This window comes from Calypte anna, chromosome 4A (genome assembly GCF_003957555.1).
Source record: "Calypte anna isolate BGI_N300 chromosome 4A, bCalAnn1_v1.p, whole genome shotgun sequence".
NCBI lineage: Eukaryota > Metazoa > Chordata > Aves > Apodiformes > Trochilidae > Calypte > Calypte anna.
The window spans coordinates 40,132,442-40,149,289 of NC_044248.1; the positions used below are offsets into that span (position 1 = coordinate 40,132,442).

The following is a 16,848-nucleotide window of genomic DNA, read 5'->3' on the forward strand; positions in this document are numbered from 1 at the left end:
CTTCCTTCACAGGCAAACAAGTGCTAACTCTAATTGTTTCTTCCAAATGCCATCAGCATTTCTTGTCCCTGCCTTTTCCACTCAATAGGCTGAGTGCTGATGGAATATGAAAAGGCAAGGAGCCTTTAAACATCAAAAATATATCTGTGCTTCATTTTCTCATGTTGTCTCATGGTATAAAAATCCTTATACAAATGTTTTTAGCCATTAAGACCTTCCAACATGCTACTTTAGACTCTAAGGCATTCAAGGATTGGTGCCTTCTCTGTGTCTGGAAAAGATTGGAGCAACAGTTGCTCAGTTTGGAGCCGGGAGAAAGAGAGAGACATAATTTCTGCTGAACTTATATATTTAGAAGAAGCACCTATCCTTGAAATCAACTTAAAGGTTTTATGGGTAACACTTACCTATATATGTGGTATTTTCCTGTTGTTTTTTCTCAAGGATCCACCATCTCAAGTATATGTGAAATCTCTTTACATTTTTAATTTTGCCATTGTTTCAGAGGTTTCTGAGACCCTTCCTTCTTGCTACCACAGGGCCTAAGTTGCCCTTGGGTCATTGAAAGAAATTAAGCACAGTCTTGAAACTGTGGATGTGGATAAATTGTATGAGACTGAGGTGACCGTGGGGAAACAGAGAGAGCAGGAGACAGGCTCAAGGCTTTTCATCTACTGTCCCCTGATCTCCTGAAATGCTTCTTAAAATAAATGGGTTTGGCTGACGTTGGTTTCCTTCTAAATGTTCATTTAACCCCTTACCATCTCCAAAATGGCACTTTTCTGGAGCCAAACAGCATGGATAGGAAAACAGAGGGTGGCACGGGACATTTCTGTGGCAGCTGCTAGCAGAAGAGGAGCAGCCCTCAGAAGAGGTTGATGATTTAAGCTAATTTGCTTCTAGCTTTTAGGCATCTTGGCACTAATGTGAACCCTGTCACTCTGCTTAGCAGTCTTTTGCATGATGAAGATTTTATGTTTGAAATTCTTTTTCTCTTGGTCCTTTATTTGGCTTGAACAGGTGTACCTATTTTTCAGATTATACTAAGATGTGATTCAAAAGGTGATTGTAAAACTTACACTATCAAAGCAAGTACTAAAAGATATCTATAACAACAGTTTGGATATAAATAGCTGCTAGTAATTGGTAACCATGTATAAGAAAGAGCAGAGAGCTCAAATTTTGAGTTTAATTTTTTATGTACTTCCCTAGAGCTGTAGGGATACATTGGAATATTGCAATTATTGTATTGGTTCAGTGATTGAGAACCTATAAGAAAACTGTACTCTTACCACATGGGATGTGGAAGCAGCAATAGATGAATATTAATACTCTTCAGGGTATTTTCAGGGGTGTTTCCAAGACAGACATATAGAAACAATAATTTCTCAAAGGAGTGCATCCCTGCCTGCAGCTGATAAGATTCTGAGAGCTCTGCTGAGGTTGGTGGAGCTGGGTGATCCACGTCAGCTGGGAATCAGGCTGTGTGGTATGGTCTGTACATTCTTACATGTCTCACTTTCACTGGATGCAAAGAGCCAAGAAGAATCCTCCTTCCAGAGAGGGGGCTGATCCCTCTCCTCGGTAAATTCAACGCAAACAAAACCCCCAATCTTTCTAAATCCTTTTAAGTTGCTCAAAAGATTTTCTTGGTCAGTGATATTACAAGAATATTGCTTTGGAGGTGACCTAATTTTAACCTTTTCTGAATTGCTTTATGATTAGAACAGTCACATGCTGAAGTAGGACCCCATTAGTGGGTTTAAATCATCTGTTTACTTCTGAAAACACGCATTGTTATGGGCTCTGCTGAGTACTCCCCCACACCCCTTTTTTTTTTTTAATTTTCTTTTCTTTTCTTTCTTTTTTTTTTTTTCTTTTTTTTTTTTTTTTTTTTTTTTTTTTTTTTCTTCTATTTCTTTTCTGTTTCAGAACAGAGCATCACAGTTGTACCAGTCTGGGAACAAAATATGGAATGTGCTTCACTGCTGACCGAAGGCAGCCAAATGAACAGTATTTATAGCAGTTTGAAAATCGGCAGTTAGCAGTTTCTTCACATTCTAACACTACCCAGCACTTTCCAGAGAAAACTTCCAGAATTGTTTACAAGAAATCTGCTTTCCAAATCCCTTGTGTGGTGCCCTCCAGCCTTGACTATTAACTATTTTCAAAGGGGAAGCTACAATCTACGACTCGGGAAAAGATGGCGATGGACGAGAACCTGTGGATGGTCATTGTGGGCTTTATCATAGCTTTTATTTTAGCCTTTTCAGTTGGTGCAAACGATGTTGCCAATTCTTTTGGAACGGCTGTGGGCTCTGGTGTGGTTACTTTACGCCAGGCTTGCATTTTGGCTTCAATTTTTGAAACCACTGGCTCGGTGTTACTGGGAGCAAAAGTAGGAGAAACGATTCGGAAAGGTATCATTGATGTTAATCTGTACAACGAGACTGTCCCACTGCTGATGGCAGGAGAAGTGAGTGCAATGGTTGGTAAGTAACACTTTCCTGTTCCAAATAACTTTCTTTGTGTATTTGTCATCCTGTTTGTTGTGAATATTGTTAATTAAGTCTTCCCATCTTCCGGATTTTCATGTCTGGTTTGGTGTGAACGCAGGGTCCTGTACTTGTTTTATTAGTCTCCTGTTTTGTTTTTTTTTTTAATGCTTCTAATAATATTTCTCAATGGCTCAGCCATTTAACTAATAGCAGAAAAACCTTTAGCATAATGGATCACATATATGTATTCCTAGGGTGCTAAAAAAATATTTTAAAGATTTTTCTGTTGGTAAATGGAAAATATGTGAGCCTAGCATTTATGACTACAGAAGATCCTACAGAAATAGTAGTTTGCAATGAATATGTTTGAGAAGGAATTAACTAAATTTTTTTAAATGACATAAAATCCAAATATATTTGCTTAAACTGATTTTTTATCTGAGTTATTATGATAAATCATACACTTCACCCTTGTCCCTAACTAAAGGATAGATAGCCACACATTTAAGGTCCTTTTACTTTTTCTGACCCTAGGCAGCAGTAGTTCAGCATACCTTAGCCTCCTCCTCCTACTACTTTTGTTTGTAGTTAAATTAATCCCCTGCTAGAACAAGTAGCATGTTCTGAGGTAAGTAACTTTAAGCCACGCTCTTTGTTTATATGCAAGAGGCTTTGTGAGCTTTTGGAGAGCTCTCTCAAGGATCAATAGCAAACCTGCTTTTAAAGGGCAGGAGGCAGCAGGAAGGAAACCTTTTCACTGTGGGAGAGGAAGCCCAGGCAAGGGGCCAGGCTATCCACCCCACCACCACTTCTTCAGTCTGGTGGGTCCATGGCACACCACGAACAGGGAGTGTGATTTATGCAACCATCTCAGGGTCCTCTGTTTGGAAGGGATGTTCCACTCAAAAGGATTTTTAAGCCTCCTTGACCCTGACCTAGATATTATTCCCAGCTACCCCATCTAAACAACCTCCCCACAGTTTTCAGGCAGCACCTACACTTGAGATAGGTGAATCTGTGCAGAGGTCTACTATATGGGATTATTTCCCCATTTCATTGGGAAAGTTTTGCTGTTTCTAATTTTAATGGGTCAAGTTCTGGTTTCTGGAGGTGGCTGAGGTGGCCTTGTGTGCTTGGAAACAGTGAAGTGATTCTCTTGGGCTTTCACTGCTCCTCAGCCTCCTGAAGGTTGGCCACCTTCCCCTGCCCAAGGAGAAGAGGGATTGGTGAGTGAAAAATTGCTGCTGGGACCACAGTTTCTTCCCCCAGTAGTCCCCCTGTGAGGCTGCCAACTTAAACCACATTAAATGCTCTTGGGCATCCCCCATCAGTTCCTCTTTCCCGATGTCTTGCAAGGTCAGCTGTAAATTTCTGGTCTTTGCCACAAACTGTAGGGTGGCTTCTTAATAGCACTCCACTTGCATAATTTCTCCTTTTCCATCCTGAGATGGCTCCTTCATTTCCCACATCGTGTGCCCAGGAGAAATGTAAATCCTCTGAAATGTAAGTGACCTGCATCTTGGGACCTTCACATTCTGGATACTCCCAGTCCCAGTTGAAGGAAGGGTCTTTTTCCTCTTCTGTATCTATTTATGGCATCCTGATCCTGGCCAGGCAAAGTTTTAAGTCTCAGATGCCCCCTGTGGAGGCAACTGACCAGAAGCTCGAAGAAAACAACTTATTTGCATGCCTATTTACATAAGCCTGTGTGAACTTCATGACCAGTTGCATTCCCTTCCTCCAGTAAGGGTATTAAGAAGAAATTCCACATTTTAAGTCTCAGAATTAATCACAAGTTACAAACTCCACATTTCAGGGTTCCTTTTGTTCAGATCCATCTAGAGCTTTCCTCTGGATGTATGATTTTTTTTTCTCTCTGTGTTTTCTCTGAGCCTTCATACATGTTTTCTTCTTTCTGTTTTGGCTCTGCATCACCCATCTCCCCTTCTCTCATGCTCATGTGCTCGTTAATGGACTTAGCTTCTGAATTTTGATGAGGCTTAAATGAGTCAACAGTCTGGGAGAGACCAAAAGTCACTGTATCCTCTTTCCAGATGTTGCTGGAAGATCCTTTGATGCTTGCAGCAAACAGCAGCTGCTGATTTTCAGGGCAACCTTCTCTTCTAAGAGAGAAGGCAGCAGGAAGTGATGGGATTAACATTTTAAAACATAACATAATTTGTACTGTATTGAAACGTTGTTAGTTAGGTGGTTGGGAAGTTAGAGGCTGTTGCTCTTGGGGGTGAACTGTAGTATTTCCCTAGTGTTAATTCATTATCAGATTATTTTCAGGAATTACCCCAGTGTTGTTCTATTCCTGCTGGGAGCTGAAGTCAGCAGCTGATGCAGCCATGGAGATGCCACCAAGAGAGAGGACATCCCAGTCCTCTGGGATTAGCAAAGCAAAGTACTGACCCAGTCTTGCAGGTGGTGTGGTATTTGACTGTCATACAGCACCAGAGCCTCAGGAGAATGGATGTGGTGCCTTCAGCATCAGGGGAGCAAGAAACATTCCCTGAGTCAAAAGCCAGCTCTGGCAACTCTTGGTCAGGGCAATGTGCAGCCACCCCTTTCTTTAGGAGATAGTGACTGGGAGGAAAGAATGGGTGGGCATAGGGTCAGTAGATGGGAAGAGTCTGAATTTGGGACTGGTGAGCCTCCTGCTTCCTAGGTTCCTTTGCAAAAATAAAAATTGGGAACATGCATTTTACATTAAAGAGAAGTCAAAGCTTTGATGTAGGTAGTTAAGGCATTGCAAGTCCCAGAGGAAAGTCTTGCTCTGGCTTGCTTTGTATTTTCTTCTGTTCCTTAATGTGTTTTCTTAAACTTCTTTAGACCACAGATTGTTCTCAGACACTCCATCAGTCCTCCACCATTTTCCTTCTTTCTTCTCTGTTTTCAAGGTGAAGTTAATTAAACAAGAAATTATTCCATACTCCTTCTATTCTCTGTGTGTGTGTCCTGCAAAAAACCCCATCCCTTAATACACATTTGCAGTGCAGCTGTGTCTTGGTTGCATTTTCCCTATTTTTCAAACTGAGTATTTTGTACTGATATATCTGTGGCTCACTTATCTGATTATTTGGCTCTTCACAGATGTTACCATCTGTTTTCTCTTTCACCTCACTTCCACTTGCTGGTCTCATAAGTTCATGTCAAAGGTGTCAAAGTGTATTTATTTTTATTCTAGTACAGGGAAAGAGAAGCCAAAAAAAATAAGGAGCAGGTGTTCCTTGTTTGATCTAGAATTTCCAATAGCAATAGGAGTACCAGTTGTTTTGGGATGGTACCCCAGGAGAGATCAGTTTTAGAAGCTGGTTGACACATGATGCCAGCAAATCACAACTTGCAGATGACTCAATTTTTAGACCTCCAAACCATCCTTTCCTATTGGAACTAAGCATGGAGGCTGGGATTTGTTCAGTGATCTTGTTTTATCACCTGTGTCTGCTGCAGATCTGTTAAGAGAGGTGGCACAAGCCAGAAAATGCAGGATCTCTCATGGCAGTTTGGTGCCACTGGGGCCTCTTAACACAGGAAGGTGAAGTGTCTGAATACATCAAGTCTTGAGATGAAGAAGAGATCTTCCTAGGGATTCTTTAGCATGAAGCAAGATCCACAGAAATCTTCTGTCACTGCCACAAAGATCTTGGTGCCCTGAGGCTGGCACCACTGCAAGAGGAGCAATTGGAAAATGAGTTGGACCATGGAGCTGCATCCTTGAGGGCTTGGTGGCCGACTGTCATCTGATCCGACTGACAAAAGTTGGGACTGAAAATGAACCTGGGGTGCTTGGGGTCTGATTTTCTTTCTGCACTCCTCGGAAACTCCTGGATCCTCTATCCTTCCATAGAGCATCTGTTGGGGCACTAGACATGACATTTACCTTATAGATCATTAGCCACCATCCCTTAGTTAATTAGAGGGCTTTATTTCCTTATGCCAAGGTTACTCCTTGACTAAGAAAAGACATTTCTGCAGTTCTGAATTTCTCCAGTGCCCCAGTGAGCTGCAAATGAAGGCAGTTACAGTGTCCTTATTCTTACTCTTGTCTATTTTTCCTATAGGAAACTGCATAGCCATCCATCACTTAGAAGAAATGTAACAACTCCCTGCCCCACAGTTTTAGTCTTTCTCAAGTAGCATCTGAATGTAGGTGCCTGGGTAGTTTGTTAGTGAAACAGTGTATGGATGCTTCCTCACAGTGATCACTTGGAGGCTTCCAAGTCCATTTCTCTAGAGTGAGGATGCACTTTCTAAGCTGGATGCAGACTGGGAGCAGTTTATTTATTTAATCAGACAAGCTGCAAAAACTGAAAGCCTTCAAAAAGAAAGCAAAAAGCCAAAAAACCCACCCAAAAACCAGAACTGTTGTGCAGTATAAAGAACTTTTAATAAAAAAAAACCTCATAAGTAAGATGCAGCATTTAAAGCTGCTATTAAACTGTCTTAGAATCTGCTTTTAGAGAGAGAACAGGAACAAAACTCTCTGTAGGAGATCTCTGTTGTGCATGTGGAGTGTAGGCAGTGCTTGTAAAGGAATGTGGGTACACAACAAAGAATTTCTGTGTGACATTATTGTTCCTGTTGTTATTTAAACCATACGGTTGGGTTTTTTTATTTTTCTCTAGGTTCTGCTGTTTGGCAACTGATTGCATCGTTCTTGAAACTCCCAATATCAGGAACCCATTGCATCGTAGGTGCTACCATTGGCTTTTCTCTGGTGGCAATTGGCACACAGGGAGTCCAGTGGATGCAGCTTGTCAAGATTGGTATGTGTTGTTGCCTTTGTTGTTTCCTTTGATGCCTGATGGGATGTGAAAGAGAGTGTTCTGTCTGTAAAAAAAAACAAAACAACAAAAAAAAACCATTCCCAGAAATCTGCTTTGTACCTGTAGCACTCCCTCCTTAGATTATTTTCCACCCCAGTCCTGTAATTCAGAAGATGCTGTGTTCATTGAGGGCTGCAGTGTGTCTCCAGTGGAGAAATGGGTAAGATGCAAGTTGCACTCCTCCAGTGGTAAGCTGAAGGGACATGGTCCCTCAGAGATAGGCTTCAAGGTGACATTCCTCCTCTTCTCATTCTTTTTGTGGCAGCTCAGACCACCTCGTTCTTGCTCTCAGCAATGCTAACCATCATGTGAGTGCCCACAGTCATGTTTCTCCACCCACCAGCATCAGGGAGGGAAAAGCAGGGCATGCAGCACATGTTTAACTCACAGCCTCCCACTGCTAAGATCAGCACAGACAAGCAGGGATGTGAAGGAGTTTTTGGGAGCTTTGTAACCCTAGTTGCAGCTTTAACCTCGTGTTAAAAACACTTGATGTTGAAGGCACAAAAATACAAGTGAGCTTTGGAGAAATGCATTTTATTTTTTTCAAATTCCACTGGAAGTAGAAGAGAGATTGCAATGACAGCAGAATCAATCTGGTAAATATGGCACAAAGAATAAATTGCTCAGGATGAGATTTCCAGGGCACTGCCCTAATCCAGTTTTATTGAAATAAGTGGGAGTTTTGCCACCTACTTCAGCTAAATCAGTCCTGGACACTTGCAAATCTGGCCTGAAAAAAAATGTGTGCATGTTATTCATTACAGTCGATGCTTTTGTGGCATTTTGGAAATCAAGATTTCTAGCCTGAGAGCAGCTTGACATCCTGCTAGATGCAATTGCTTTCCACTTTCTTGCAATGGTCATGGCAATGAGGAAATTACAGGGCTCTCTTGTTCCACCCTGCATCAAACTACAAGGAACTTTCCTGATGAATTCGACTGCTAAACTTGCAAAAATATCAGGAAATGTTTTGGCTGACATTTCTAATAGTCCCTAGCAGTAATTTGACTTTCATGAATGTCAGTGGACATTGAGTTGCAGCAGTTGCAAGTAAACATACAGAACATTTATTCTAGTTGTACAAGACTCTTTTAAATTTATTGCTCATTAATTACTTACTTACTTAAGTAGTATGCAAGAATAGTCTTTATTTCATGTTCCATTCTTTTATTTCTTCAACACAGTTGCCTCTTGGTTTATTTCCCCGCTGTTATCTGGCTTGATGTCTGGAGTCCTCTTTGTGCTGATTAGATTCTTCATTTTAAAAAAGGTAAAGAAATCTCACTATTATAATGAGTCCTCAGTATGAAGGCTGCATTCTAGCCTCCTATTTTAGTGCTGCCATTTCCAGAGTTGAAAGTTTGTGGCTTGCTTTTTTGACAGGAGACCAGCCTTTTTTTTCATAGCCATTGGACTTGCATTTAGTGGTTCTGAAAGCTCAGAGTAAGTGATTTGACAAGTATTTGAGGCTTAGAAGGTGCTACATGATGATTAATAGTATACATTCTGTTTTATTAAAGGATGGTACACTGAATTTGCTTCTGTATGAGTACACATAGCTGTTCTGATAGCCCTCAGAGATGCTCTAACTGATTGTGAAATGTTAAGCTTTGGTTTTCTACCACATCAGACATTAGAAGATGGGTGTCTGCATATTTCCTAGATTCTCAAGAAACCTGAATTGATGGGGTTTAGTGACCTCAGCCAAAAGTGGCAGCTATGAGGTAACATCAGTCCTTATATCTCCACTGCAGATAACAATTAGCTTGCCACCCAGCATGAACTGGAAACCAGAACACTTTTATCTGCTCTTTCCACTTCTCTCACACCATTCAACTTGCTAAAATGGGGGAGTGCAGCACATGACAATGACCTAAAATAAGGGGCACTATATTAGCAGTTATACAGAGAACTTAAATAGATGAGGGATTAATTCTTCTGCTATAAATAACACCACCGGTAACCTCAGCTTCATCATTCTTTATTTCTGATGTAAACAAATGTCACTGGTAAAAGCAGATGGTAGATGTGATTGAACAGCTTTAAATTCAAAATTACTCAGGTTGTGAAGAGGATGAGGGAAAGTTCCTCTATACCATTCAAAACCTTAAGGAATTAGCCATCAAATTCACATGAACTCTTGTATAAAAGCCACATGATTCAAAATTCAAAATTCAAAATTACTCAGGTTGTGAAAAGCGTGAGGAAAAGTTCCTCTATACCTTTCAAAACCTTAAGAAATTAGCCATCAAAATCACATGAACTCTTGTTTAAAAGCCACATATTTAAGCAGTCAAGAGCCAGAAAAAGTTCAAACTAAGCAAAGTGTCTTCCGACTGCCATTTACAAGGTAGTAAGGATCTGTAGAGCTTCTGACATAATCAGCTACAGGCTTGGTTGTGTGTGTGCATAAAAAAAAAAGAGCAACTTTTTAGCTTGCTAGTCCATGCCCTGGTGTAGGGGTTTGTGCCCTTGCTGGGGATGTCCCTGAATAGCAGCTGGTCCTGGGGATACAATGGGTGCCGCATCAGGACCGGGGCATAGTGCAGGGTGGCTGTATCCTTCTCTCAGCTCCCTTTTATAGCTCATGGCAGCAAGAAACAAAACCACATTAGCCAGCCCTTAGCTTTGGCAGGCTCTTTGCAAACACGTGGAGCCCCTCAAAAGGCCAAAGCAGTCTCTTTACAAAGGATTTTTCCCTGGCTGGCAGGGAGCATTTCCGCTGGGCTGTCAGCTGAGCCTGGGCTGGGGTGGACGGCTGGCACCACGGGGTGATAACCATGGTACTCTCACTTGATGTGTGTTACATGTTTAATATGGTCAGACACCTCATGTTTCAGAGATTTTTGTTAGCTGTTGGAAAGTTCCAGGCTGGCTCGGTTGAAATTGAGAGGTTAGGAATAAGGTTTGGTAATGGATGCCTTGCGCTGGTGCTTGTAGCCCTTCCCCAAGACTGCCAAAAGACCTGTCCTGCTCAGCACCCTTTATTGTGCTAAGAAAATGGGACTTCTCATCTTGGAGACAGGATAGGTAAGAAAACACAGAAAAAAACCCTGCCCCCAGATCACCCAGCAGGGCTGCATCTGACCTGAAAGTACCCTTCCCCAAGACTGCCAAAAGTCTTGTCCTGCTCAGCACCCTTTATTGTGCCAAGAGAATGGGACTTCTCATCTTGGAGACAGGATAGGTAAGAAAACACTTACAGAAAAAAATCTGCCCACAGATCACCCAGCAAGGCTGCAGCTGACCTGAAAGTACAGCTTGCCCCCAGGTTCTCAGGAGCAGTGTCCAGCTGCCCCAGAATTCTGGTGCTTGCCACGCTCAGCATTGTAGATTTGGTTGTAACCACACAGGTCATCATCCTTTCCTTATTACCCACCTATGGTGCCTTGCCTGGCACTGACTCAGGAGCAGGTTTTTCCCTCATGGCTGTTCACACTGATGTAAATCTGGTGGAAAAATCCCTCTAATGCTTTCTTTCTCTCCTGATGTGTCTGCAGGAAGACCCAGTGCCCAATGGTCTCCGGGCACTTCCAGTGTTTTATGCTGCTACCATAGCTATTAATGTGTTTTCCATCATGTACACGGGGGCACCAGGTGAGTGAGCTGTTGGCTGGGGGTGGCAGGGCAGGGAGGTGTCCCCTGGTGTGTCACAATCCTCTGCTCTTGTCACCACACAGGGTTATCTCCTATGATAAGAGTTAACAAGGGGCAGAGTAGATCATATACTTACATACTTCCCTGTGTGTCTGTTTGTGCATGTGTTTTTTTGACTAGTTCCTGATCACTCCAATTAGCAGGGAAGAGTGAAGCTACGAAAAAAAAAATAAATTCATATATGAAGATATTTGTGTCAAGGTGGGAAGGTTCAGAGGGAGTGGTAGGATCAGGTAGGCTCTTTGCAGTCTAATGTTATTAGAGCCATGGAAATCAGCAGAGTCACTGCTCTGGCAGACCTGGCGTGGAGTTTATTAATGAAATTTCCCTTCAGGGATGAGAAGCTTCAAACCTGTTGCTGCACTGAATGCATCTTGGTTGGATGCTGTGATTTCATTATGAAGTAGTGGAAGGAAATGATACATGTAATTTTCTTTATCTATAATATTTGTAAATTTTATGTGCATTTATGTCATAGAGCCATAGAATGGCTAGGATTGGGAGGGACCTAAAGGTCATCCAGTTCCAATCCCCCTGCATGGGCAGGGACACCTCCCACCAGCCCAGGTTGCTCCAATCCCCACCCAACCTGGCCTTGAACACTTCCAGGGAATGGGCAGCCACAGTTTGCCTGGCAACCTGTGCCAGGGGCTCACTACCCTCACAAGAAAGATTTTTTTCCTGATGTCTATCTTAAATTCCCCCTCTTCAAGATTTAAACCATTGCCCCTTGTCCTCTTGCTACACACCTGTGCAAAAAGCCCTATCCCAGCTTTCTTCTAGGTCCCCTTCAGATATTGGAATATTGGGTATGTTTGTGTTGGATATGGATGTTTGTGTTTGTTTATATTTCTAGTTAATTTGAAACTGTATTTTTATATTTGTATTTATGTTATAATAACTATACATATATAAATATATTTATTATACATAGAATATACAAATAATGTATAAAATATAATTATATTTTTCTGTTTATTCATAGAAACATTTTATGTTCATACATTTACATGTTTATTCTTAACTTTACTTAAGCAGTGTGCATTTAATCACACACTTGTAGCAGAAGAGTTCAGAAAAAAAGATTTTCTGTGCTCTCGACTACTTTATTGAAGTCTCTGGTCATTGAATGCTATCTTTAATTAGATTATTGCCCCAGAGCCGTGAACTAACAGCCAATTGAAGAAAGACTGCTGAACACACCCTTGAATTAAGAAACTTTTAGAAAGTGGCCCTTTTTGAATAGACATTTGTTTTCTCTAAAATCTGATGTACTGGATGTACTAGATAAATGCAGCCAGTAGACTCTACTGCATAGCATGGCATTACTGAAATGAATAAAAATCTTGAGAAGTTCCCAATTTGAGGGTAGCATAACTCAACTATTCCTTTTTTCTTTCGTCTAATTGGCTACATCTCCAAGATGTTTTACAGTAAATCAGCTGTATAACTAACAGCTCCTCATTAGTTGTACTCCAGAAGTAGGTCAGCCACTCTGCAGTGACTCATTAAACAAAATAAATGAAATAAGAATCTCAATGTCCCTTCTGTTTCGACTTAGCAGTCTCTTAAGTGTGTGACTAAAAAGGTGAGACTCTGCTTTTTGATATTCAGGCAATACATATGTACCCTCCAAGGCCTCTGTCCTGGCAACATTTACTCAGAAGGATGAATGAATCCCTTAAGTTTCAAGATAGTCTGGCAGATGTGGGTTTGAAGGATCAGAGTCCAAGCTCTTTCTTCATTAAGGGTCTGATCATTTAATTGAAGAAGCATAGGGAGCTCTATTGGAGGAATACTTAAAGGAACATGAGTTACTGATATGAGCAGATAATGGCTTAGATTCAGCTAAGAATCAGGCTGTACTGACCAGAGTAAAGGTGAGGTAAGTGCTTACCCTAATGGACAACAAGGTTTAACAGGCAGTAGTGTATAAAATTGCTGCAAATTTATTTATCCCTGACTTCTTTGGAAATTAGGTCACACATCAGTAACAGAGAATTGAGAGACTAAACCTGCAAATGTTTGCATATCATCTAGACCTTGAAGTACTCTGCTCACTGATACATATATTTCAAATTATTGGCTCGGTCAGGTTGGTTCTGAATACAGTGTGAGCAGAGGCTTTTCTGCACCAGACTGCTCTTTGACTGCTTGAGATACATAAGTCATGTTAATTTATGGTTTACTTGGGTTTTATTTCTTTGTCTTCACAGTACTAGGTCTGGTCCTGCCAATGTGGGCCATTGCTCTCATATCAGTTGGTGTATCATTAGTATTTGCCATCATCGTCTGGTTTTTTGTGTGCCCCTGGATGAGGAGAAAAATAGAAGGTAAGTAGCTGTTTGATAAAATGTGAGTGATGTAAAATGATGGGAAATTTCATTTTCAGAGCTGGGAGTGCCCTTGAGATGTCACCTAGCCCAGTCCCCACCCACAGCAAGGATGTGCTGAAGCTATTGCTTATGTATTTGTGTACCTTGCTTTTAAAAACCTGCAGTGGTAGAAACTAAAAACCTTGTTAGGCAATCCATTGCAGTGCTCACTTCTGGAGTTTAGCAGAAACAGGACACTAAATCCTGGAATACAATCAATTTTAATATTTTGTTATGGATACATTAAAGAGAAAAAAAAATCTATCAGAATTATTATTTAACGTTACAGCAAGTTGGGCTGATCACAGCTTTTAGCTTTATAGTGTTTTGCTTGTTTGCTTTGCTTCTCAGTAAGTTCAGGTTCAAAATACAGATTTCATAAGTAAATGAGCAGCTCCATGTTTTCCTTCACTTAACTACTAAAGTGAATTTTGTTGGAAGAAACAAAGATGCTCTAGAATTTTCTCAGATGAATTTTGTAGAAGTAAGTAATAAATAAAGAATGTGTATGAAATAGAGCTAGGTTATTGTATCCACATTAAGCCATGCCATTAGTGCAAAGAATGGAAATGTAAGCAGCATATAGGATAGATTTGGTTTAAAATTACAGTCCTGTTATTTCCCCAGGCCGGTTAAAGAAAGATGCTGCACTGTCAAGGATATCAGATGAAAGTCTTGATAAAATTCAAGATGAAGAAACACCAGTCTTTAAAGAGCTTCCTGGTGCCAAAGCATCTGATGAGAGCACCATTCCCCTCACTGGATCAGTAACAGAAGCTGCAGGGGCATCAGATACTGTTGCAAATGGAAACCATCCCCGTGTGCCATATGGTGAGAAACTCAGAGGGTTTATCTTCTCCCATTTTCAATAGGGTTTCTTAACTGCAAGTGGGTCTCTGGTGTAAATGATAAGTTAGTGTCTGGGATTGCCAGCACTTAATCCCTCTTCAGCACTTGTTGGGAAGGATGCTTATTGACAAGTGACATTTTTCTAGAGAGGGCTTTAAACAATTACATTTTCTTTGGCTGTATTTCAATTTTAGAAACATCTGAAAACAAAAATTACTTCCTTTGTTGCTTTACTGTGTATCCTTAATGGTATTTTCATCCTTTTAAGCAGTGGAAAAGTACAGAGAACACAAACTGATGATGTCTGAAGGTTAAACTCAACATAAAGATGATTAGCATACTGCCACAGGAGATGAAAAGATTAGGGCTTTAGTTGACAAACGTATGACTGTTTGGAGTGTGTCCACTAGAAAAATATTACACATTGTTTTGTGAACGTATATTTATGTGTGCATACATTTTTTTTTTGTTCTCTCTCTTTTTTTGTTCTCTCATGTGGTGAGATTGCACACACAGCCTCACCCCACTTAGCTGTCTACTGACTTTGTTATCACTTTGCTAACATCTACACAGCCCTGTAATTTGGTTAATAAATGCCTAATATATTCAACTGATTCTTACAAAGTGAAATAAGTCATTACATGAAGCCCTCTGGATGTGTTTTCCTAGTTAAAAAAAAGCTAAAACCAACTCTAAATGTTGCACAGTGGAAAGTTTCTGGGCAGTCATGAAATGAAGAAGAGTTTCTTCATAAATATTGCCTTAGCTGTGACATGTGGCCTACAGTGTACACTAATGTTAAATGTGGCAATAACTATCATAATGTCCATGGAAATAACATATACAAAATGTTGAAATAGCTGAGGAAACATTTCTGCAGAACATGAACTTTTTTACACTTTGTGGGTTTTAATTATTTTTAAAGGTATGTAATAGTTACATCTATTAAGCATAGGTACTTCTGACAAGTGGCCTCATATTCAGTATGAAATTAAAGTAAAACACCTTTCCTGAAATCCTTCCTGTGCCTATTCAACGTCAACAAAACCTCAGCAAAAGTAGAGCTTATTTATCACAAAATGAATTTTATAGAAATTGCTTTCTCAAAGAACCTGAGCATTTTTAGCCTTCAAGCATCTCCTTTGAGTAGGTGATCCCAAGTGACTTGATGCAGGTCATACAGAGTATCTGGGGAAAACCCAGTGCTGGAACAAAGCTCTTTTTGCACAGAAGATGAGAGAGTTTATTCTGCAGTGAACTGAATCTTGGCTTATTCATACGTGTGTTGCAAACTGATTTTCTTTGTTCTGTATTTTTGAATCACAGCCGTTTTATTGGCTTGTGAAGTGGGAGGGAGGAAATGTAAACTGTGTTATAATTCAGAGACCTAAAAGCTCTAAATCTCTGCTGTTTCTTTAGGAAGGGCCTTTTCCATGACACACACCTCAGTGAAATCACCCGTTTCCAACGGCACCTTCAGCTTTGATGGGCAGATAAGGAGCGACGGCCACGTTTACCACACCGTGCACAAGGACTCGGGCCTGTACAAAGACTTGCTCCAGAAAATACACCTGGACAGGGCCACGGATGACAGGCCCACCCCAGACAACAACTACAAACTGCTGCGACGCAACAACAGCTACACCTGCTACACAGCTGCCATCTGTGGCATGCCCGTGCATTCTTCCTTCAAGGCAGCTGATATCTCAGCTCCAGAGGACAGTGAGAAGTTAGTGGGGGACACTGTTGCCTACTCCAAGAAGAGAGTTCGCTACGACAGCTACTCCAGCTACTGCAACGCAGTGGCCGAGGCAGAAATCGAGGCAGAGGAAGGTGGGGTGGAAATGAAGTTGGCCTCTGAACTTGCAGACCCTAACAGACCCCCAGTGGAACCCGTGGAAGAGGATAAGGAAGAGAAGGACACATCCCAGGTCCATCTGCTTTTCCACTTCCTCCAGATCTTAACAGCCTGCTTTGGATCCTTTGCCCATGGAGGTAATGATGTCAGGTAAGAGGATGAGATCTCACAAACCAGAAATTTTATGGAGCAAGGTTTTTCAGCTTGGCCTGGTCAGAAAGTATTCATTCCTGCAGGCAGATGAGCATCAGTTTTGTTTTGTTTTGCAAAGCCTGTGACACTGATGTCCCCCGTGCTTTCCAGGAGCTGGGATGCTCAGCCTATGGTTTGTTTTCTTGTCAATGGTAACATCTTTTCTATTTGCTGATAAATAATTGTGCAGTAATTACTTTAACTCAGGTTTAAGTTTGGCAAGCTTTGAGGCACTGAGGCTTCCTTTGGCATGCCAGCCAATGTAAAAGCAAACAGCACCCTATTTAAACTGAAAGATCAGAGACCACCAGCTAATGAGAGGTTTTGACTATTTTTTGTTGTTAGATCATTTGTCATTTCATCTCTTTTCACATTGCAAAAAAAGGTGTGTGAGCAGTTTATGCACTTTACCTGCTGCAGCCCTTTTTAGAGGTCCCTTTACTGAACGTTTTGCTTGGAGTTTTTTAGTGAATCACTAAATAGTCAAGAAAACCTAACAAGCCTTAACATCAAAGTCCTTCTGAAGCTCATAAATTGCACGTACAACTCCTCCAGCTGCCACAATTCTTACCAAAATAAAGGAA

The 16,848-nt window shown here is 41.0% G+C and overlaps 1 protein-coding gene across 7 annotated transcripts in view; it reads left to right on the plus strand.

The window, feature by feature from the left end:
* Positions 1 to 16,848, plus strand: part of SLC20A2 (solute carrier family 20 member 2) — a 58,266-nt gene that overhangs the window by 23,284 nt on the left and 18,134 nt on the right. For 6 of the 7 annotated variants that reach the window (XM_030449512.1, XM_030449506.1, XM_030449513.1 and 3 more), the window contains exons 2-8: positions 1,933 to 2,492; positions 7,130 to 7,270; positions 8,518 to 8,603; positions 10,834 to 10,930; positions 13,207 to 13,323; positions 13,993 to 14,196; positions 15,634 to 16,222. In XM_030449512.1, the coding sequence (XP_030305372.1) occupies positions 2,204 to 2,492; positions 7,130 to 7,270; positions 8,518 to 8,603; positions 10,834 to 10,930; positions 13,207 to 13,323; positions 13,993 to 14,196; positions 15,634 to 16,222 (1,523 nt within the window). In that variant the 5' untranslated portion in view covers positions 1,933 to 2,203. The remainder of the gene's footprint in view (positions 1 to 1,932; positions 2,493 to 7,129; positions 7,271 to 8,517; positions 8,604 to 10,833; positions 10,931 to 13,206; positions 13,324 to 13,992; positions 14,197 to 15,633; positions 16,223 to 16,848) is intronic. The other variant, XM_030449510.1, reaches the window with a different exon arrangement.